The 24,220-nt window shown below is 37.5% G+C and overlaps 1 protein-coding gene across 1 annotated transcript in view; it reads left to right on the forward strand.

The window, feature by feature from the left end:
• Nucleotides 1–24,220, forward strand: part of MSH3 (mutS homolog 3) — a 96,615-nt gene that overhangs the window by 23,862 nt on the left and 48,533 nt on the right. Inside the window, exons 9-12 of the mRNA XM_030467628.1 lie at nucleotides 10,168–10,280; nucleotides 11,673–11,787; nucleotides 18,104–18,188; nucleotides 18,879–18,988. Coding sequence (XP_030323488.1) covers nucleotides 10,168–10,280; nucleotides 11,673–11,787; nucleotides 18,104–18,188; nucleotides 18,879–18,988 — 423 coding nt within the window. The remainder of the gene's footprint in view (nucleotides 1–10,167; nucleotides 10,281–11,672; nucleotides 11,788–18,103; nucleotides 18,189–18,878; nucleotides 18,989–24,220) is intronic.

Here is a 24,220-nt window from a genome sequence, read left to right on the forward strand (position 1 = left end):
GTTCTCTTAGATACCCTCCTGGATTCCCTCTAGTTTGTTGATATGTCTTGTACTGGGGGCCCAAGCTGGACTCATCGCTCCAGACAGGATCTTATGAATAGCCAGCAGAGTGAAATAATCACTCCTCTTGATCTTGCTATCCCTGCACTACTGCAGCACAGTACAGGTTAGCCTTCACTGCCACAGGAATGATTTACCTTCATGATACTCCCATTACTTTATCCTGGTATGTTTCCTTGCTTTTTCTTTTCGCAAAATTCGTACCAATTTCCCTCGATATCCTTCCTGCGTTGAAAAAGCAAGTCTAAGTGATGAGAATAATTAAGGTATAATTGTAATGATATCAGGTAAATGAGCATGAGTTTATTAGCACAGATACCAGAGCTGTGAAGCTGTGTGCTTCATGGTGCTCTTGTACCTCTTCTGGTTGAGTTACAATTAGTACAGCATAGCCTAGATATATTGTTCCTCCAATGAGGAGGTCATGTAGGCTGTGTAGTCATTACTTGACTCTCCTCAGCACTTGGCAGGACACACCTGGAGTATTATGTTCAGTTTAGGCCCCCACTGTACAAAAAAGATGGGGACAGGATGGAGAGGTTCCAGAGAAGGGCCATGAGGATGATCAAAGGACAGAGAAGCCTGCCATAGGAAGAAAGGCTGGGAGAACTTCAGTCTTGAGAAAAGAAGCCCTAGGGCAGGCCTGGTGAGCATGTTGCACTACTGGAAGGGCAGTTACAAAGAAGATGGATCCTCACATTTTACAAGGAGTCACATGGAAAAGACAAGGCATAATGGGTGAAAGTTACTCCTGAGGAGATTCTGGTTGAACACAAGAAGAAAATTTTTCACTGTGAGATCAATTAGCCACTGGAGTAATCTCCCCAGGTGGATTCTCCAACTCTGGAGGTTTTTAAGAAGAGACTGATGTGGCTCTCTGTGCCATGATCTAGTAGCCACAGTGGCAGTGGATTAAGGGTTGGATTTAATGATCTCAGTGGTCCTTTCCAACCCAGATGATTCTGTGATTCCTCGGCACTGGACACGTTTAAGATTTGTCTGGACTGGATGCTTGGCCATCTTGTCTAGACTGTGCTTTTGCCAAGAAAGGAGGGAGGAGTTGGTCCTTGAGATCCTTTCAACCTGGAATTCTGTGTAGAACTATTTACTGTGATTCTGAGTATGGAGCCTTCTGCAGTATATAAACACCATACTGTTGGTTTTCTTTTCCTCTGCAGCTTGGATGAAGGTGTTTCCCACCTTTATTTTTAATTTTTATTTTTAATCTCCAGGTAGTACTGGGAGAAATGTTAAATCAAAAAGTTTCAGGTCTGATACAGATTGTAGTCTTATTTTGCAGTTAGTTAATAAAGAATACTAAGAATAATAAGTCTTGTGCAAAAATATGTTGATAAAATGATCTAAATCCTGAAGACATATTTTGGAATTTTCCCCCTTCTTTTTGTTGTAACTTGTTAGAATAATGTTCTGTTTTAAACTGAGAATTCTAGAATGCTTGCAGGTTTTCTGCCTGACTACCAGGTTTCAATATAGTGTGAAAACATATCATTGTGTGTACGTTCCTTTTAAATTTAAATTAAAATGAGATTCTATATGGGCTGAGTTATGCTTTGGTTTGGTTTGGGGTTTTTTTTAAGTTGGTATGTAATCTTAGAAGGTCATGTTTATTATTTCTCGAGATTGTTTAGTGCATCTATTTTTTTGGGGGGGGGGAATATTTAAAGTTATATGTTGCTATCTAACTTCCAGGGAGTTTCTTGGCAGAGGACTTGGAGGTGGAGTGCATGGCAGAAATGTGTGGCCATTGTTTCTGCTCTGAACTGTGATCTCCTCTCCTGGTAAACTGAAAAAAGGAAATTTCCAGTTAACACTAGTTTATTTGGAGTATCAGGCTTTCTCCAGCTGTGAACACAAGTCTGTGGATCAGAGGGCAGAGTTAGTTACATGTAGCTAATTTTGACTGCTGATCAGTTTCCATACAGTGTTCAGAATATTATTTTCTGTAGTGCAGACAAGGCAAAGATAGATTCTTCCTGGAGGCCCTTCACCTCTTCCATTCCCACATGACAGCTGTGGAAAGTACATCCATCTGCTCCCTGGCCCTCTCCCTCCTTCAGGCTGTCCCTGCGGAACCTCTATTTTTTTTTTTTCCCCTTCCTTTAGTACAGCAGTCCAGCTCAACAAAAGAGGTAGACAGTCTTGTCATAAGAGTTCCCTTTTTGCTCTGCTGTTTGTGTTTAGATGTCTTTACTTATTATAAAAGATTCTGAGCTTCCCTTGAACACAAGTGAAAATCAAGCAGTGGTCAAACTTCAGGAAGGTGTGTAAGAGCCTGAGCAGGAGCCAGATCCCTTCTTCAGAGCCATTAACTGAAGTATTTTTTGTGGGTGGGTGAGGAGAGTCATGGCATGGCCTTCCTGCTTGCAGAAGCTGTGTACTTTCTTAGTGTGGTGATGCTCAGTGCTCCTGGTAAATTTCAGCAGCAATTGTCATGCTGATTAAAGAACAGGATTCATGTTTTTGACGGTTCTTGGCAAGGTAGAGTTGTGGTAGCAGTGTGGGAGGTTAGTTCAGATTGATTGATAACAGACACATGGATGGACTCTTTCTGTCACCATCTCCATTATTTCTTATTTAATCAGTGGAGATGATGTTTCAGAAGCTGATGATGATTTCTATTCAACTTCCTGTTTATGCTGTCTACCTGTTCTAGTAGAATATCCTTTCATCCATCACCAGGGCAAATACACAGTTTATGCTTCAGCAGCGTTACTCACAACAACTGTGGATTTGTTGTGGCTGATAAATTCTGCTGCATTCATTTTTGATTTAGAGTTGTCTTTAATCCTGTGACGAAATCACTTACCTGAACTCAAAATTCTTTTCACAAGTATGCTGTAGTGTAGCTACCTGGTTGTAATTTTTGCTTTAACAGCCTCCCCTAGGAAATGCTCTCCTTTGGTGGACAAAGGACTAAATGTTTGACATTTGTATGGGGAGGATCCAGACAATTTTGCATGTCCTGAGGGTCAGCAATATTACACACATATAAAATTAAAATATATAAAATTAATATATAAATTAAAATATATAAAATTAAAATTGCACAGCATAAGGGAAAGGGAGATAATTAAAAGGTATGGAAAATATTGTTAAGCACTGAGCTTCACTTTGTTCAAACGGAATTTAGGCTATTGCTTCTTCTGCTAGGGAAGCTATGTCTTTTGAGTAAGATGTACTCCAATAATAATTTTGCTCCATCAGCTTGATCCTAGAATGGTGTTTTAATGACAGGAGGCAGTAACTTGACATGAGCACAATGGTTCTGACTTCACTGCAAGGTCTGGTAAGTGGGAAGCCTTTCCAAAACAGTTAGAAGAGAAACAAAAGTGCTTTGTGATTGAAAGTTGTTGCTGTTCAAAATGGGAAAGTTTCAGTTCCTGTCAAATCAACACAGTCACGGTCTTACAGCATGTGGTGACCTTGTGAAACAAAAGAGCAGTATGTTCACTTCTGAAAGATGCATAGCACAATGAAGGAGGTGTGGACTTGTGAGGTGGGTAGTAGAAAGACTACTGTTTAGAGCAAGGTGGCAGTCCAAAATGCACCACACACATTTATATTTGAGTTTCAGGACTTAATTTTAAATTATTTCACGGTTGTTCTGTCATCTTTTCCATCACTCTGCCTGTCCAGGATTTTTTGGCTGCAGTCACTCTCTTCTTGTTATTTGATTCATTGTTGGCATTAGCAAAGGACTTGAAAGGTTGTTTTTTTAATGATACAAGAAAAGGTTTTAATATAGGTAGCTAAATGATATGTAATACAGAGCTCAATTTTTCTGTCTGCCATCCTGTTGTCTGGTGGTGTAGGTGTTCATTTACAGGTCCCTTTTGGTAAAATGGCATAGTAATTTAGAGGAATTTTGAGAGTCAGTTATTGCTGTACTAAAGCATAATTTAAAATTCTGGTAAGTGGTTGCTCTAAGTTTTATGGTCAAATATGGAATCTAAAATATTTCTTTATATGAGCAGATTCAACACTGTTCTACAATAGGGCATAATCTTTGTATAAATAAATATTTCAAGATGCGCTATATCTGGCTTCCAGGGAAAACACATCAAAAGCAAATTAAAATGATGATATAATTCCTGGATTACATGCCTGCTTTCTTTTCCAAATGGTTGTATAGATGAGACTCTTCATTTTGACCCCAAGATTGCTTCTCTAAGTTAAATATCTTCTCCCTAAATATCAGTTTTGTTGTGCTTTCCAGAGAACAGCAGTTGTCTACATGTTTCCAGTGAGTGTCACGTACTGTGAAATTCTGGCACTCAGCACCTCATCGTGGTTTCAGTACAGAGCAGTTTTGCTTTTCATGCTGCTGGTTTTTTTGAGTGTGCAGCAGTACTGGTGAATAGATGTGCTCTTGTCCTGTGCTGTTCTCTGTGGGAGTTCAGGGTGTAGCTTCTGCAGCTGTGGCTGCACAACATGACCTCCAGAGGTCTCTCAGTGATTTCTGCAGCTTTAGAGGTGGGATAGGTGCTCCACTCTGCTTACTGGGATTACTGCTGATATTCAAAATCAATTTGTTAAGCAAAGAAATCAGGAAAACCTGAAGGGGGGAAGGAGAAGAAGGTCAGGCAGTGAAAGTTTCCAAGGGACAACTCTTGTTGCTGTCCAACTGCAAACAGTGAAATACAGCTTCTGGTACTGGAAAAGGACTATGATACAGACCTGAGATAATAGCCAGTGCACCTAAAGCTTTCTGGTGGCAAGCTTTTGCCACAATTTCCCTTACAAGCAATGGTCAGTTCTGTCACCATCACTGCCTTTTCATTTCAATGTTGCTGAGCCATTAAACCAACTAGAAAGCTTTTTATTTCCTCCCACCATGAATTTCTTCTGTCATATGTGCTCCAAGTGCTTGGTGCAGGATCAGAAAAGCTCTGCAGTCATTACAGCAGAAGCAGTGGGAATCAATAGCCAGGGATGGGGTGGAGAGAGTGGTACCATGACAGTAGCTGAACTGATGTAGGCAGGTAGAGAACTGCAAAAACTTGGGCAATATAGAGGGAGGAAAAACTTATTTAAGGAAAAAGAACACAGGAGTTCAGAATTTGAAAATGATCCCTGAAGCACAATGTGGTGCTTAATTATTTCATGGCCTGTTAGCTAGGTGGGGAAAAAGAGACCTGGAGAGGGGTCTTCCACATCTGAATTTATGATATATATAGTGTGAAGGTGGAGATTCATTCATTTCTGCCACTTGTGCATTCTTGATCTTTGTAACTGGATTGTCTGGGGTTCTAGAAGTACTTGCACTGTTTTTTAAATTACCTGTCCTTCCTCACCCCCCCAGCCAGAATTAGGGCTGACTTGATCCTAAGTAGCAATGATCAAAACACTCCCTCCTTTCAGGATATTTCTTCTTCATGCTGGGACACTGAGTTGCTCTGATGGGTTGCAGCAGTTTATCCTGTTGTTCTATATCATACCAAAAGGTTGTTATAAGATCTATGGATCATGTCAGGTTAGTGGTGTCTTTCTGAAGAAAGTTCTGGTACCTGTTAGCTGGTAAGTGTTTTGTTTTCCAGGAGTGCATGCATCTGGAGTTCGCTTAACTGTGACAGGAACCACAGTGAAATCATCTTTCTTAACTTAAAAAAAAAAAAAAAAAGTCAGCTAATTCTGCTGGAAACTTCAAACTTTTAAAAGTTATAGCATGCATATTAATAATTACTGTTTGGTTATTACAGACAGCAGCAAACTGCTTTGTGTTTTGCAAGTAAAGTATATGTGTTTTGGTTGTTTAATGGAAAGACAATACTACCTTACAAGTTAAGAGTTTCTATCCATTTATCTCCTATTCTGCTTAGAGGAGGTGACTGTGCAGCCATTTTCTTTGCAGCAGCATTGTCTCTGTCTCCGGTACCTGAAGGTTGTTGAGAGTAAACATGGAAAATGCTTTGGCAGCAGAAAAAAAATCTGTACTTATAAAAATGTTAGTACTTAGTGCCAAAAGAACAGTTGCTTGGAAATGTCATCGTGGCTTTGTCAGAGAAGCTACTGGAGCTTCAAGCCAAGATTTATCAAAAAAAGGATGATTGTTCTCCAGTTCTCACAGATAGGTTCAAACCTAGAGCCCTAGAGCTAGAAGTAATTGTATCACAAAGGAAACACAATAATGGCAAATAAAGGAAATGTAATTTCTGGTAAGCATGTCAATACAGGAAGATGACACTTGGATTTCTGAAAGGATTAATGCATTCAGGTCACTTTGCTTTACTGGGCAGTGGAGGCATTTTTTTTTTTCAGTGACAGATTGTGTTGTGAGAAGGTGCAGAGAAAATACCTTGTTGAATAAAGCGTACCAGTAAATTTAAATAACAGTTGCTTGGACTATGTGTCTGTACTTAGCACCAGAAATAAAATCTTATTGCTAAATTTTATGACCAGTGATTTACTTTCCCATATTCTTTGTTGTTATGAATTTGTGTCGTATGTATGTACAGTAAAGATTTGTAAAGTAATGCACCCCTTTGTTTGAAAAGTCCTAAAGCAGAATAGGCAGGGCAGTATAGTTGTTGGAAGGTGAAATTCTGGAGGTTTTTTTTTGTTTGTTTTGTCTGTTTGTTTCCTGATCTTTCAGAAAACTTAATTTGGATGTGTTTGTTGTTCAGGAAGCCTTTATGTACTTTATGTACTGTTCAGCAGTGAGTTTTGTTCTTAATGCCACATCATTCTTACAATATAATACTGTGGGTTTTTTTAAATTATTTTCAGTCACTTTCTTAGTGAAATTAGTCTTACTTGCATTGCTTTACATTATTTTAGCTTATTAATTTTTTTTGTCTTTTTCTTAAGATATTCATACCCCTCAAATTTAGTGATCTCAAATATTTTTCCTGCAGTACTTGGTAATCAGTAAATCTTTATGGTTTTCTCAGTAGGGCAACAGCTAAGAGCTTGGTCCCCCTGTAGTAACAGAATCATATGGGTTGGAATGGACTTAGAAATTATATTATATATGCAAAAGTGTTTTTGTCTGTGTAAATGTTTGTGTTTTACCATCCCATCCTTTATATCCTTTATGCAGCCATTTATGGACACACTGCTTTTATATTCTTAGCTGAGGCTGTTGATCACCTCTTCAAGCAACTTCCATAACCCCTGTTGCATCAAATCCCAGTGATTCTAGAGAGCAAGGAATTTTGATAAGGGGCACTATAGGGTCTTTTGTACCAACTGTTGAGAGTTTGAAACTCTGAAACATCTCTGTTTACTCAATATCCAGTTGAGGGTGGTTGTAGAAGAACTAATACAAGGAAAATAAAAAAGCTTTGAAAAATTCAGTTGCATTATTGACAGTCATAGAACTATGAGGATTGCTTGTTTTCAAAAATACTGGAAGGTATATCAATAAAATACTGGATGAGTTGCACAGCAGTTAATTGTAGATGTTCTGACAAGAATGATGTTTACAAAAGTTGATGGTGGATTGACTTCTGATTTAAATAGGCATTGGTATCTGGAGACATAAAGCATCAACATTCTGGCCATAATCAGAAAAATGGCCTATGGGTGGTCATCTGGCTCAACAAAAAACAGATATGAAAACATTCTGCATCAATTTTTTTCCCATACATCCTGATCAAAATTCAGATTTTTCCATGCATTGACTAGATACCTATAACTTTCCATTTTTTTTTTTTTACTTTATCCAGGATATCAAATGCATCCTTTCAGATAAAAAGCCTGTCAGATATTTGTTTGATGTCATATCTAGAATAAAAATATTAAAATATGTCAAGATACCTACAAGATATAACTGAGAACTTTAACACTAATTTGAACTATTTCCTATCAATAGAGTTGATGAACAGAAGTACTACTATAGGAAGTCACTCAAGTTATATATATTTTTACTCATATGCTGAATGTGTTGTGTATCTGGAAATTACCAGAGTACAGGCCTTTCAGTCATTTCTGCAAGACAGCTGGGCTAAAGATAAATCTGTAATGAAATGAAAGAAAGTCACAAAAATATTAGAGAAAATAATTAATTTTTAACCCTTACTTCAAGAACAACCATAAATGTTGTGTGGCATAAATCATCCAATGAATTACCCCCAAAATTACCCCCTCCTCTTTGACTTTGGTTCTAAAACTGAGTTCTGCAGACCTTTCTAAGCCTTGCTACTCTGAAGGTGTTAAGAAAACGTAAGAAGTGGAAATGAAAAATAAAATCCTGGTTTAAAAACTTTTCTCTAAGTTCCTACTCTCACATGGTCTACAGAAAAGACATGGTCTGTCTGTCTTGCAAAACTGAGTCAAAGGCTTGTGCTCAGCTAACTTCAGATACACAGCACTTTTTGAAAAGTTTCAATGCTGAAGTGGTATTCTTGCAAGAGGTTGAAGTGGGTAAGCATGCTAATTTAGCCAAGTAGATGGATGTGTTAGGTGGGTTGTTACTGAAGCTTGGAACAAGTTAAAAACATGAGGAAGAAAATAGCTGATTGCTTACAGAAGTTGAGGAATACAGACTAATTGTCTTCTGGAGAAATGAATTTGGTTTAAAAATGTTTACTTGGCCTGAGCAGGGTTGGAGCTGAGGAGCACCCCAGAGGGTCTGAAGGCTGAAAACTGCATCAGTCAGCTGAAACTAAGTCACTCAAAGTAAGCAAGGGAGCATTCTAAGATGTGAAGAAATGTCAGACATCTGAAGGCTCAGTTCATTTTGCAACTATTATAGGAAAAGAACTCTCAATTTTAAGAGTTAAGCCTCTGACATATATTGATCCTTTCAGATGGGGGTATGGACAGTGCAATGCAGAAACTGTTTGTGTTTTTTTTCCTGTGAAATGGAAAAGCCCTGCAAAAAGGGTATTGATTAATTTCTTTTGTGTGCTACCTACACAGCCCCTCCCACTGGCATAATTCCAGTCTGCTACAAATATTTGTTTAATTCATGCCTGTGGCATTATGAGACTGGATACTCTTGAACCACATGTCTTTTACTGGCAGCTTTCTACTGGGCTCTTCCTCAGTGCTTATTCTGTAGCTGTATAATTATGCTCAAAGATTTCAAGGGTAGTGTGTGTGGTTTTTGTATTGTTTCTTAACCAGCACATCTGTTTAATACTGTGTTAACAGCTATAAAAATTAAATTGTTAATGCAGCATCCAGTTTTAATTTTGGTGAGCAGTAACCAGCGTAGAAAAAACTGTATCTTGAAAACACCACACACATACTCTTCTATAAGAGTCAGATTTCGAAACATCTTAGGTGTACTGTTTGCCCAGATACTGGGCAATTTTGATCCTGTGTACATTGATGAATAAAAGTTTTTGCCACTCTCTTACATAAGCAGGCTGTGGAAAGCAGGGGTCACAGGAAACAGGTTAGATCAATTTCTCATGAGTTGGAAAACTGGCCAAAACTCTGTACTGCTGTAATTCTGTTACTTGCTGACAGTCAGGAAGGATTAATGGAAAAGATCTCATTTGGCTCAATGATGGAACAGTATAAGTTTGCTACATTTGCTGGTGCTGCTAATAACATCCTTGACAACCTGGACTGCAAAAAGATTGGGAGAAATTGAGTCTTAGCACAGGGAAAAGAAAAATCTTTAAATAGTTATGAGTAAAGGACAAGAATACTTTATTTCTCCTGCATGTAGGAAAAGATGTAGTAGGTTAATGTGGCAACAGGTCGATGGCATAGAACAAAGCCTCTAAAGGTAAAGGGTGATTACATATGGTAATAGATATAGGAGATATAGCAGAATGGCTTCATTGTTTAATCATCCTAAATCTTTAGAACAGATAAGGCAAATACTTGTTATGATTGATGAAAACATCTATCTTGCAGGTATACTAGACAGCGTAATGAAGTCTTTTTTGGGCTTCCTTGCTGTGCTGCTTCATTTTTATTTGTTTGTGCTTTTATAGTGAAGAGAATAAAGATTTTTCAAAACTCACGTAACTAAGAAATGCTCTCACCCACCAAGGTAACCCGTTTCTTCCTTCTTTATCCATTCAGATCTTAACAAAGGAAAAATGAAAGAAAGTATGTCTTTGTAACCTACTTATGTGTTCATAAAGGGAGCATAAATATTGAAAATCAATTATTTTTTCTTTGCAGGTTACGGGAAGACAGAATTAGGATAGAAAGAATGGACAACCTCCATTTTGAGTACAGCCATGCTTTCCAGCTGATTACTGATTTTTATGCAAAAGAAGTGCCTGATACTACAGGTATGTCTTTCAGATGTTTATGCAAAAGAAATGCCTGGTATTATGGGTCTGTCATTTAGGATGTCTTTGAAGCATGCATCCTGTTTGCTTTTACACAAATAAGGGATACATGTGGATGTACCCCACCAGGTCTCATTCACATGTCCTTCTCCAACTTGTTTAAGTGTTCCCTAACTTGATCTTCCTTTGTTAAAGAGAAATCCTCATTTCTCCACATTTTTCCCTTGCTCTGAAAGGCCTGCCATTCCTCAAGGCACATCTTACCAGTAAAGACCAGGACAAAGAAGAAACTTGAGTTCCTCAGCCTCTTCCATGGTCTTTGTCACCAGATCTGGCCCACGTTTTCCCATGTCTTAATTTTGCTTCTGATGTATCTCTAGAAGCTCTTATTGTACTTAATGTAACATGCTAGTCTCAACTTCAGGTGGGCTTTGGCTTTCCTAACCCCATCCCTGCAGCTTGAACAATATCTCTGTATTCTTCCTATGTCACCTATCCCTTCATCCACCTCTCATAGTCCTCCTTTTTAATGTTTGAGTTAATCAGGAGCAACTTGTTCATCCATGAAGGCCATCTACCACCTCTGCTTTTTTTCTGCTCATTGGGATATTTTTTGAGCTTGTAATAGGTGAACCTTGAAAGTGAAGATGATTTAAATAGATGTGAATGCAGGGCTTAGCATCCCTTTTTTTTTTTCGTAGCCTGAACACGTATGCTTAGATAGATTTAAATTCACACATATACAGCAACTGAGGGAAAATATTTAACATCTGAAATGTGTCTTCAATGTTTCTTTTGTATATGTTGTCAAGTTTTAGCAGCTTTAAAACCATCTCTGAAATAACTTAAGTAAATAGTTTTTAAAAGCAGCATTTTATGGTGTGGTAGCATGTAGTGAATTTTCCTATTATTGCAGCTGGAACAGGAACTGTAGTAGAGCACTGTTAGGAACATTACCAAACACGAATAGCTGTCTCACAAAGATGGAACCATGTTCTGTAGACTGGCCAAGGCAGATAAGTCATCCACACACGTGCCAAGGCCTGTTCATTCCTTTTAACTTACAAAGATGTTGCCTGCAGAGATGAAGATTTCAGAACTCAGATCTTCGTTTGTATATTTAGAAATTTCCTGTGCCAACAGTTAGTCATTTTTATGATGAAAAACCTGTGGAGTTGAATGTTTTATGTTTCATAATGTGCTTATATTATTGTAATGTTCTTCATCCTTTGGAACCGTAAATGTGACTTTGGAATGCCATTTTGTCTTGATTGACATATATATCATAGAGCACTACACCTATTGAAGATTTCTATTTAATTAAATTGAAAAATAATCGTTTACTACGTAAGTAGTAAACATTAACATGAAAATCACATGTTTGTTTTTTAGGTCCTCAGAAACTGTCTGTAATACTGGGCTTGGATAAGCCTGTTATTTGCTCTCTGGCAGCAGTAATTGCATACCTCAAAGAATTTAGTTTGGAAAGGATGCTTTACAACCCAAGGTAAGTTGCTATATATAAAGTTGCAACTCAAGACATGTACCATGTACCTTACCTTGTAACTTTTAGAAGACAAGCTTCCCTTAATGCAATGAATACACCTGCTCGAGTGATAAATGTAATCTTTGTAAAAATTATACCTTCCATTTAAGCTGCTAATCAGAACTGAAAGAATCAAGTGATTTGGGTTTGTTTGTTTTTTTTTTGGTAATGTTTCATGAAAATATTTATGAGCTATGTCTAGGCATTTCTATCACTAGTGTAAATGACCATGTACTGCTGCCAAGTGTTATTGAAGCAAACAAGGTGCAAAAAGTAGAGGGAGAATTTTAAAATTTGCCAATCAATATAAGCAATCATAGATCAACCTTAGTTTTATTTTCTGAACAAAATCTGGGGAACTTTTGACAGCTCTCAAAAAAAAAAAAAAAAGAAAAAAAAGCTGTGATTCATCTTTGATTATGATGTTTTATTTTGACAGAGCCATGTAAGGAGTTTTCTCGTTCTATAGCAGGTATACATGGTAATGTGTTGTAATGTTTAGACAGTACTCAGGAGGTCTGTTTGAGCTCGTGAATCTAGTTATCATTTGTAAAGAAAAAAGGTGTTCAACACATCCTGCTTTCTGAAAAATCCCGAGTTGGCTCAGTCGTAATTAAGAGTGGGAGTATATTAATGGAAAAAATTGCTGGTAAACCATTGTCACCATTTGTGCAAAGTCACTACAAAACACAAAAGCATGGAAATAATTTTGTCTTCCCTTAAGTAGTCAAAAAATTTAGGTTTATTAGATATTCTCACGTTAGTACTCAAAATTTCTAACAGGATTATGCAGGTGAGCTCAAATGAAAGATAGTGGCACTTGAGCATCTTTTTATGCTGTCTTACACAAGGATAAAAGATTTCTATCCTTAGTGGCTTTGGTTTGAAATATCATTTAAGGCTTATTTTATGCCCCAGTAAACATATTTATCTGCCATGGATCCTGTGCAAAATAGTCTCTCAATTGTCTCAGTATTCCTCTGTTCTGTAAGTAGGCAAGATTTAACAAAAATAACTCTAGCTTCAAACTAGAAACTTAGAAATATATCGTGTTGGTTGTTCACACTTGTAGATAACTATTGTCACAGTGCCTTATGTGCAATGACACATGAGGTGGGTGCTCTTTCAGATGGGGGAAATACAAAGTCCATCCTTTATATAGCAGTAATTCAGTAGCAGAGGAGAATCACCATTACATGAAAGCTTATTTACCAGCAGTCAGTCACATTTGTAGTAGCTGCATCTAAAAACCAAGTATAATTAGAGACTGGGAAGGAAAAGCACTAAATCTCAGACGTGACATTTACACACTGAAGGCTGCTTTAATGGAATCTATGTGAATGTATGGTTATCTGAATGAAATGGCAGTGAACTATTTGGTATCTTGGTGACATCCTATGAGAAAATAAAATATTTTCTTTGAGGTTACGTTGTCCCTCTGTTCAGGGACTTGAATTCTACTGCAGTTATTTCTAAAAACTTTACTGCTTTGACTTCCTGATACTGCACTCTAACTGCTGTTTTTAGTGTGTCACATATATTGAAATAGTGAATGAAATACTGAAGCAAACTTAACTTCAGTATTTTTCCTAATGGCAGTGAAGTACTACCTAAATCCTGAAAATCCTGGTACACAAAGGATGTCAGGCTTATGGATCTTCTGTGATTCTGCAGGAAATAGTAGAGACATACTTCCATCACACTGTCAAACAACTTAAAATTCCTAGGAGAATTCAGGTCAGTGAGCATTTACTGATGAGTAAGTGAGCATGAAGTTGTAGTTGTGAGATAGTTTTCAGTTTATTAATGTAAGTGACACAGATCTGGTTGAAAAACCTGTTTCATTGGAAGAATGACAAAAAATTCCCTTTACCTACTATAACTCTCAGCCTTCTTCAGATGAACACTTCTCCCAGCTGAACAAAAGTCCAGCTCAATTTAATAGTAAGAATCATGAAACATCATGTGAGTGATGAAGGGTACTCATTACTAAGAGGAAACATGTTTTATTAATACTTAGATAGAGCTTATAAATAAATTTTTAAGCTTTTCAATCAATATTTTAAAGCAAAATATTAAAAAAGAAAGAATAATTTCTGCCACAGCAGAACCCTGGGATATGGCTAGACTTCATTAGAGATCTAGTAGCAGGTAAAAATAGATTAAACAATGAATGATAGAAGCTTATCTAGTCAATGTATTCTAATACCTTTACATACTGAGAGACGTTTATTGGCTTTTGACAAGAAGTTGGTACACACTGAGGAGAGGTTTTTAAATACTCTTTTGCTTGAAAATCATAATTGGCATAGCAGTTTCGTAGCATAGGGAATGTGTCTTGGTGTATTTTAATTTTACTTACATTTTTTCCTGCATATTGGAGACAGAATATGGAGATTAGTTCTTAGATTTTGAACAATGACTGATAAACTTCAAGAAATGCAGGGAATAGAAGAGCCAGGTATCTTTCTGAAGGAGGAAAGTAGCTTTAGAATTGGAGAACCTCCCAGCAGTGAAGGCAGAAAACAGGCAGATGTGGAAGAGGAGAGGGGAGGGTTGAAATAGCATTGAGGGAGGAGAAGAAAAAGAAATTAAAGAAGAGGAGAAATGGTTGGATGTACTCTATAACAGGTGTGGAAACAAGTTGGCAAGATGAAATTATGAGAGAAGTAGAAATGTAAGTTAATGAAATGGTGTATATCTTTGAATTTTCAGAGGAATGTCATAGAAATTCAGGGAATGCTGTTCATAACACTTTTGTATCTCATGGGGGCTGGTGATGTCAGAAATGTATACAAAACAACACAACCTGCTTTAAGTTTGAGAAAGGGAGTATTGAAATAATTTTGGGAGATGTCAAAGCTGCCTTGGGAGCATGAGGGGATGAAAAAGGACAGGCCTGGTTTTCAGACACTATGGAGAGGTGCTTAGAAAAGAATTTGCTGCCTCATCTGAGGCCACAGAAGAGTAGCAAGTGGGACTTCTTTCACTCCTGACATTTGGAACTGAGGCTATAGGCAAGCTGAGAGAATGCAGGCATCTAGGTAGAACAAGGTTTGGGACCCACCCCTTGGGGTGAGTTAAGTGAAAGAAAAAGACAGAAAAAGAAGTAATACATGATAAAAAATTATGGATGTTATTTTTGTTTCTCTTAATTCTTCCCAGGTCCTCTCATTTTTTTTTCCTGTTCTTTGTTATGTCTTTCTCAGTTTTGCTTTGCATGTGTTGGTTTGTTTTATTTTGTTACTGGTTTAGCTAGACTTTTCTAGATTCCTGTGACATCAGGGATCCAGATCAGAAGTTCTGATTATATTCACTTGCAAATTTAAAACTGGTTAACTAAATACAAAACATAGTCTTGTCTTGATGTGCTTTTCCACCTAGACAGTGCTAAATGTATTCCATATCTAAAGAAAGTTAATGCTTCTGAGCAACATTTGTTTTTACCCCTTAAAGATGAATAGGGATTCCTACAACTCTGGTCTAAATATATAGGTTTGTTCTGTGGTTTATTCACCCTTAGAAATCTCAAAGACGTGGACTCCAGAGGTCTGTAAAAGGTAATTGAGCAAAGAAAATATGCTGCTTAGTAGGCTTTCAATGCATTGCCTTGCAGCTTCACTGGAAATTTTTTACAGATTTGCAAAATTAAAGTAGTTGAAAACTACTGATCCGAGTAATATGCATTCACTTAGGCTGGGTTACTGAGTACAGAATTATATATAACATCTCCCATGGAGAGAGTAATGAATAAAGCATAAAAAGTGCCTTAGCTGTAAGCTTCTCAGAATGCAGAGTGACTAAGAAGATCCAATTTCACGGGTAACATGTAGGAGTCAATGTCTGAGGATGTAGTTTACTGTCATAAAGCAATTGTACTACCCCTATGATACTCAAGTGTGGTTCTGTTTTGAAGTAATTTTATGAGTAGGAACCTCTTTCTCATGAATATTGCCCGAAGGTTTCTTAAGCATGTGAAAACACACATCCAAAGCTTCTCTTTCTTTCCTCTTTTCATTTTCCTTGGCCCAGATATCATGATCTTTCCTCGCCTTGCTCCTCAGTAGTGGAATTACTAGCTCTTTCCATCATGTGTGGCATGCTGCTTAAGTACTTAAGACAGTTATAAACCTGTCCTTCGAAGCTCAAGTCACACTGTCACCTACAGCAGCAATTATTGCTTTGTGATTCAGTTAAAGTGATTCTGAAGGGTCCTTCTAACTGATGAAAGAGATGGCTGATAGCATCACGTTAGGATTCCTCACAATATTTTGATGCCCTTGCTGCAAAACCAGCACTGACTTAATATTTGTTTACAATCTTCTTCCTATGCCATTTTGTCCCTAAATTCCCTGTGATTCTTTTTTTTCACATACATACTGAATTCTGATCCCAGTGTGAAGAAAGATGAGGGGGTGGAAGCAAAACATGTTGTGTGCTGTGACACCTGGAATTGTTGGTTGGGCATATGTACAATGCAGTTGATCTTGGCTATTATTCATATTCTATAAGCTTTCAATTACAGGATTAATAATAGGTTGAGTAATGCAAATGAAACAGACACCTGGATAATACAAAACAGAATTAATGCTGTAAGAACAATTTCAGTACATCTGAATGTGAAAGAATAGCAAATATACTCTGCAGCTGGGCAGTTAGTTGTCTTTACAAAGTGCAAGTCTGCTCATGACAGAATATGCTCTGTGTTAAGTGCTCTGAAGCCAGGTGAAGCGGGGGAACACTAGAACAAGTAAGCCTTGAAACTCATTTATGGGTGATTGAGGGTTGATAGGAACAACCAAAACCATACAATTTGCTTTTGGGAAGAGATGCACAGGCGTGGTTTGTATGCAGCAAGTTTTAAGAGGCCACCAGCTTGAGCAGTGGCACATTGAAATGCAGCAAATGGGGAAAATGAAGATGAGGTAAACCCTACATGGAGAAGAGCTGCTTGTGGAAGAGTAGGAAGGGATTGTTCTTGGTCATAATGATTGAGAGCCAGGCAAAAAGAATAGCTTCTTAATTTTTACCAGCATCTGTTGTGACCGGAGATGATAAAAGGTAATATTGTTTTGTTGTTGATAATATTGTGAACTTTGGAAAGCACTGCTGCTTTTGCCTCCAAAGTTTTTTTCTGACTGGCCAGCTTTGTTGATTGCTGGGATAGCATACTAAAGCAGAATAGCCATGATTATGGGTAGAGTTTTGAGTCAGCTGTACTTCCAGCATTGAACTTCTTGAGAGTACTCAGTTCAATCATTGGTTTTTTTTTTTTAATTTTATGAAAAATACTTCTAGTTTTTCTTATTTGACCCATTATTTATGAAAAAAATTGCTAGGAGGTCCAAACACCTGTTTACAACATAAATACATACCAGTGTGAATATTAATGTTTCTGATTTAGTGCTGTTTTTGCTTTAAATATAGAAATAATGCAGCTGTGTGCGCATATCAGAAAAATCTGAGCATTTGAGTGTTTTTTCAAAGTGTTTAAAACTGAAAGCACTGAAAAAAATTCTGTGAAACTCAGGAAAGCTGTTCTAAATCCTACCCAACAAGTCATTCTGTTAAGTCAAAGACTAAACAGAGTGTCCTAGATTTTGTGCAAAGGGCAGTCAGCAGTATGATTAACCTAGACAATCATGACTTGATTTGTCAGAAGCATTTAATAAGGATCTTGCACTTCACTTCGTGGTCCCTACTACTGCATGTGTATGTCTGAGACCGAAATAATTTTCATATCTAACATGATTACACATCTCATATAGTTGTTTTGTTAACATTGATTCTAAAGCAACAGAACCATTCATCTCAACCTTTTCATTAAGGCAGTCAAGAAATCAAGTAATTTTGGTCACAGTTATTTCATATTAAAAATAAAATACTTTAAATGTGCTCGATTTTAATTTCCCTAAACAATTGCACTGACAGTCTGTTTACACTTGTAGTGGTAGTAAAAAGTAAGAATATGCATTTTGATGTTTTGATGATGAATTGTGTTAAAAGTCTGTTCCATTCTTGAAGTATTTGTTAGTCCTAGCCCTGCCTAATCCTACAGTGGTCATAGCAGGAGTCTAACAGTAGCACATACTTTTCCAGTTTCATCATGGATTGAAGAAGAGATACTTCATTAACCATTTAGTGGATAGCAATTAGGTATTTCTTAATTTTTAAAAATTGCATAACAAATGAATTTTTTAATGTGAGAAACTTAAGTGTTTCATCACTACATCTGTGCCTGAATTTAAAATATAACATATAAAATTACTCTCCCCAGCAATTTTAAACAGTTGTCAAGTGAAACTGAATACATGACAATTAATGGGACAACAATGAAAAATCTTGAAATTTTGCAGAATCAGGTAAGGACAAATAGAATTTTTTAAATAAATGCTGAAATCTTCACAGCTGTTTGACATACTGTTCCTAGTGAAGGCTGTTAAGTTACAGAATCACAGAATTGTCATGATTGGAAAAGACTTCTAAGATCATTGCATCCAACCATCAACAACTTCCCACATGCTCCCCCCCTTTCCCCCCCCCCCAAAAAAAAAACCAAAACAAAAGCCCCCCAGGTCTCACCATGCCCAGCAGAGCGTGTCCTGAAGTGCCTCATCTACACCGTTTTTAAATCCTTCCAGGGATGGTAGTATTGGTGATGGTAGTACTTCCACTACCTCCCTGGGCATCCTGTTACAGAGCCTTTCTATTCTCAGTAAAAGACTTCTTCTTAGAATCTGGTCTAAAACTTCCCTGGTGCAATTTCAGGCCATTTCCTTTAGTGCTACCATTATTTAATTAAGAAGAGGGCAGCAGCCATCTCAGTAATTTTCCTAAAAACATTTTCTTGCTAAAGGAAAAACATACTTAAGTATCTTATGACTGGTAGAGGTACTTTAGGTAAGGCACTGTTGATGAATAAGATCAGTAAATGAACATACAGTTCCCATAGCTTAAAGCCTAAATGGAATGTTGAAGTAGTGTTGTGAAGGGTGAAGAGCCTTTCGCTGATAGTTCACTTGAAAGTAATTGTGCTCTTTTTATAATTTTAGACTGATAAGAAAACAAAAGGAAGCCTGCTCTGGGTCTTGGATCATACTAAAACTTCCTTTGGACGTCGGAGATTGAAGAAATGGGTAACTCAGCCCCTCATGAAATCCAGGTGACATACAGTTCCTTATCCTGGGCTAAATTTGTATTTTAAAATTATGATGACCCATGTGTTTATTTCTCCTGAGGACTTGAGATCCACAGCAGAGTTTACACAGGAAATTATATGATTGAAACTGTGGACTTATATATAGGTTCCAAAAACCACTATAGGTTTCCTATCCCTACAGTGGGATAGGAGTTATCCCACTCCTAGTAGTTCAGAGGAGTAGGTTTCAAGCAAGTTAGAAATTCCTATGCAGAATTCAGATTTGGGTATCATTCTAATTCATTGTTCTTTTTCAGACAGAGAATGAGGTCTGACTGCTACTAGAGGATGTATTAATTATGTTATTAATTAATGTTTGCTGTCTTTCTTACTTCAAAAGTATTTGTGTTCTTTATGTATTTCATTTGTTCTAAAGTAGCTGTGGATGTTCCTGTTATCCCTATATACAGTATATTGCATATGAAAGCACTTATTAGTTATGAAATGTGTTGGTTGTTTGGTCTCTCTTCTAGTTTTAATTATTCTTTATTAATGCTTTAGGAATGCTTTGTTTTGTGATACAATCATGCTTGGTTTTATTAGTCTCTGTCTTGAAATAGACTCCATCTTTTTTAATTTCTCTTTGCAGGTTTTATTGAAGTGTTATACTTGAATATATAGTGAATAACAGTATTGAGTCCTTGGAATGATTGTTGCCTACATTTTTGATCTCTTCATTTGAATGCTTGCTGCATAGTGTCAATGTAGAGCTTACTGTATTGTCACTTTATTCACTTCAGCTGTAGCATACAAAAAATCCTTTTGGTTTGGTTGTCTAAAATAACTTTCCCCCGTGTTTTATTTTTTCTAAATGTATTAAACGTTTTAATATTTTAGCAGTTGTAACAGTTTTAAGTAGTGAGACATACCAACATTTTAGCATGTTGCTTTTGTTAGTAATTTACAGATATTTTCACAGAAGCACTTTTTTTCCTTGACCAATATTGAATATGTTAAAGCACTATACTTCTCAGTAATCAGTGCTTATGTTTCTTATTAGCCATTTTGTAAGGATTTTTTCTCAGTAGTGTAAGAAAAGCACATAAGTATTTTCTCTCCTATTTTGTTAACTTAGAGAAATTTTTAATTTGAGGGAGCCACACTAGCTAGACTATTTCAAGCTGCAATATCTGGCAGGGATTTATACTTTTTTCTGGCAAGGGAATTATACTTTTTTAATTCTTCAGATTAGAGCTTTTATGCATCTTGCCCAGTTTAAAAATGGTTTGATGTAACCATAATAAATAGCATTAGACTTTATGGAATCGTATTGCATCCATGGTGTTCACCTTAAAAGTGTATAGATAGAATTTCTGGGCCTCTTTACAGGAATAAATTGAAATAATTTTATTTCTTGTCCTGCCCTTGAGACATTGACCTCTGGGGAATCGTTTGTGAAGTTGTCAGCGGGGGGAGCCAGAGCACAGGTTCTGCTCTGGTGTGGTGACAGCTCTGAGGCTGAGGACCTGGCACCAAGTCCCTCTAAACCCTGTTGTTCCCAGCCTGTTGTTGGGTAGGAGAGGCAGAGGGTGAAATAATAAACAGATTCCCAGACACAGAGGATAGATAGAAAACTTCTTGGCTTGGCTGAGGACCTTTTTTCTTAACCAGTAAACTTAGTTTTAATTCTTCTTTGCCTCACTGCAGAACCAGCTTTACAAGTTTGAAGTTTTGTTTTCTAGTGTTTCTCCTCTGCTCTTTGCTACTTGTAGGATTGGTACTTCTAGAGATTGCTACTTCTGCTTGGGTCTTGGTTCTCAATATGGAAGGAAGTCCTATGGTCAGAGATGACAATGCTTCTCAGTTTAAGCTACAAAAGCTACTTTGTTTCTGTGTATTTCTCCCTTTCTAAGGGGCTCTAAATTGTAATTTCATGTACTTAGCACATCAGACATTCAGCGGGATTGTTTCCAATAATGCACACAGATGCAGTTAGTGAACATGCTGTAATTGTCATTCACCAGTGTTTCCCACAGTGAAATTTTCAGAGGAAGTGAGATTTGTGTACTGCATCTTTTCAATTCAGTGGGTAGGTGCTGTTACCTTTGTGTATCAGAAAGTGAGAGGATGTAATTACTTGGGATTATGACTAAATTTCCAGTGGAGAAACCATACCTTATATTGAATAAAAGCAGAATGTGTACAGGCAGCTCATTTAGGCAAAATTGAAGATACCCATTAGATCATTGTCAATGTAATACATGTAGAGATCTCTTTTAAGCAATAGGTATGAGTGATTTGGGGTAAAAAGTCTTAACCAAGGAAGGCATAATATGTATACAAAGATGATGACACAAGAATATGAGTTACTGAGGACTGAGCTTTCAGGCAGAATCAGGGATGTCATTGTTTTTTGTGGGAGTTTTGTCTTCGTGTATTACAGAGGTGTTGGCTCACCTTGCCTGTCTTGCCTTTGAAGTGTAAGGCCCATTGATTGCATTTCTTGCCTAACTTATGTAAAGGGAGTAGAAAGAAAAGGAAATAGAAAGCTGAGTTAGATGAAACATTGAATGAAATGTGCTGTTTCCCTGTTGGGCAATGGAGTTTCAGCAGGAGGAGAAGCAGAGCTGTGTATCGTCATACTCCACAGCAAAAGGGCTAAGGGCTGGGAGTCAGGATGCAGTGTTGTAGCACAGTGTGGTATGTATGCAACACTTAAAAATAATTTCTTTCCTAATGCAAAATTAATCTTGGAACCCCTGAAGCTGGTGTGAAACAGTCATTGTTTTTTTAATAGCTACAGGAAGAGGAGAAAGATAAGTGTAACATAGGCCTGGCTAAGCAAATCTGGATCTGGTTTGCATCTTTCTTGTTTTGCTGTATCTAATGGCTATGTTGCCCTATGTTGATGGCATAAAAAAATAATTAAAGAAACTTTTTGCCCTTCATGAACTTTCAGCTCTGCAAAGTGAATCTTTCATTGTTTCTGTGTTATATGCATGATAACTCCATCCCATCACCAGCTTTGCATTTTCCTTTCCTCTTCCCCAACTGTTTAGACTGGCTCCAAGCTATAGCAGTGCTGCGAGCCCAGTTTGGAGTCTGAACAGAATGGACAACTGTGGAACAAATAGTGCATCCTTTTCCTCATTGAGTATTAAGCTGTGTCTCTAGCTTGATCAGATGTTCTTCCACAATTTGTGGGAATTTTTTTTCATCAAGGTAGAACAAACACCTTCCTCATCCATGTCAAGCTTGGTTGGAACTGCAAAACTGAAAAAGGCAGATGAGTTGCACAATTGTATGGAGGTTTATTATTTCCATTTTAGATAAGGCTGTAAAACTAACAAAACTGTGACTAGGTGCCTTAAGTAGGACTTGAGATAAATGATAGAGGTGTCATACTGAACAATTTGTATCCACTGCAGGGGAATATGTGGAGAGTTTCATTCCTGTGCAGAGAACTCTGTGGCCCATATAGGAATCATTGCATAGGAGAGGGTTTTTTTCTTCCTTATCTATTCCTAGAGAGGTAAAGTATCTTTTAAACATCAGTGGGTGGACATCAATTGTCATTTATAGTAATGTAGCCAAGGAGGAGGTAGAGACTTTGCTATCTTAAGTGGAAGATAGCCTGGAAAATGATAGTGGTGTTTGCCTTTGTTGCAAAAGTGCTTAATTAAAGTGTCTAGTGCAAAATTTTAAAAGCTTAGATGTGAGAGGTGAATGGCTGGAAGTGACAAAATGTTTGTTGTGTGTGTGATATGAACATAGTAGATTACACAATGATGCCTCTCTCTTTGGGGTGATATCTCCTGTTCTTTGAGGGTGTTTGAAGTAGCTTAAACAGACTGAGTGAAGTACATAAATTGTGCTCTTTGACATTCTGTTGACTCTTCATTTTTTAATAGGTTATGTGTGATGTGCTGACGCTGATGTAATGAGGTTAGTGATAAGATTTTGGAGAGCAGGGGGCCCTAAGCATAAAGTTCAGAAGTCATGCCAACTTCCAGCATGGAAAGCTTTCTGAGGGCTTTTGGGTGAATAAGATATGTCAGATTGGGAAGAAAACCCAATCCTCTCACCCACATGTGTGTCTGTTCTGGTGTGCTGCAAGCCACAGAATGTACTTAATGTTCTGGAGTAAATGTGGAGGTAAAATTAAAAGCCTGTAACATATGTAGCATGCCATGAGAAGGGAGTGGACATCAAAGGTTTCAGCAGTGTTTTAGGCCTCTGCTGTGACAGCCAATTTGTGGGATTAAGAGGGCAGTGCCCACCCCACATGGAGGCCCATGGTCCCTCTCCTGTCTTTCTCTGAAGATGCTGAGCCAGTCGCAAGGCGCAGCCTGCACGAACCTCAGTGTTTTCTCAGTGCACTGCAGTGTCCAACACCCTGCTGGTATCTCTGGTGCCAGCATCGTGGACAAAAGCCTGGAGACAGAGAAGTCTCTCTTAATTCCTCCAGGCCATTAGTGGAGGTCTAGATTCATAGAATGAATTAGTTAAAAAGTATTCTAAACAAGATCAAATATGTGGCAATTAATTTGGTATGCCACCAAGGGGTATCAGTGTATTTGGGTGCCTCAAGGAGTGTCAGTGTATCAAACACTGTTTGATGTTTGTATCTCAAGGACAGAGAAAAATTTTATGTATTTAGAGAGTTACCAAGAATATTTAAACCTTAGCTTTGCAGGCTAGACAAACCAATTTTTAATTACTTCTCCAAAGAGGATTTCCATTTGCCCCTGCAATTCTTGTCTTTGTTTTGCCCCATTTTGCCCAGTTCTGGAGATGATGCTGTTACTGATGCTGAATCAAACCCCCACAGGATAGTACTAATAATTTCAATTAGTCAGAATATAATTTGCCTACAAGAGCATAGAATGACTGTAGATTTATCAAATTAAGAACTGCATAATTCAGAACTTCAATCGGTTTCCTATTTACCACAAAAGAAGAGAAAGGGTATAAATTGCTGTTACTAATGCAGTGTGACTTTTATTTGAAGATGTATTTACAACTGGAAAGAAGAGGGTTTCTTTATAGTGATGTTGGCAATGTCATATCTTGCCTTATATAAAACCAGCTTGTTCTAAATCCTCTCACTTTGAATGCATCGAGTGCTGGTTTATTTATACTTCAATACACAAAGTACAGTCCTAAAGGTATTTAAAGTTTGACTTTGTCCATGGCGCCATAAGTATTAGATAAGTGCTGTAAGAAACAATCTACCTAAAAGTCTGTGAACAAACA

Source organism: Calypte anna, chromosome Z, assembly GCF_003957555.1.
Source record: "Calypte anna isolate BGI_N300 chromosome Z, bCalAnn1_v1.p, whole genome shotgun sequence".
In the NCBI taxonomy this organism is placed as follows: Eukaryota; Metazoa; Chordata; class Aves; order Apodiformes; family Trochilidae; genus Calypte; species Calypte anna.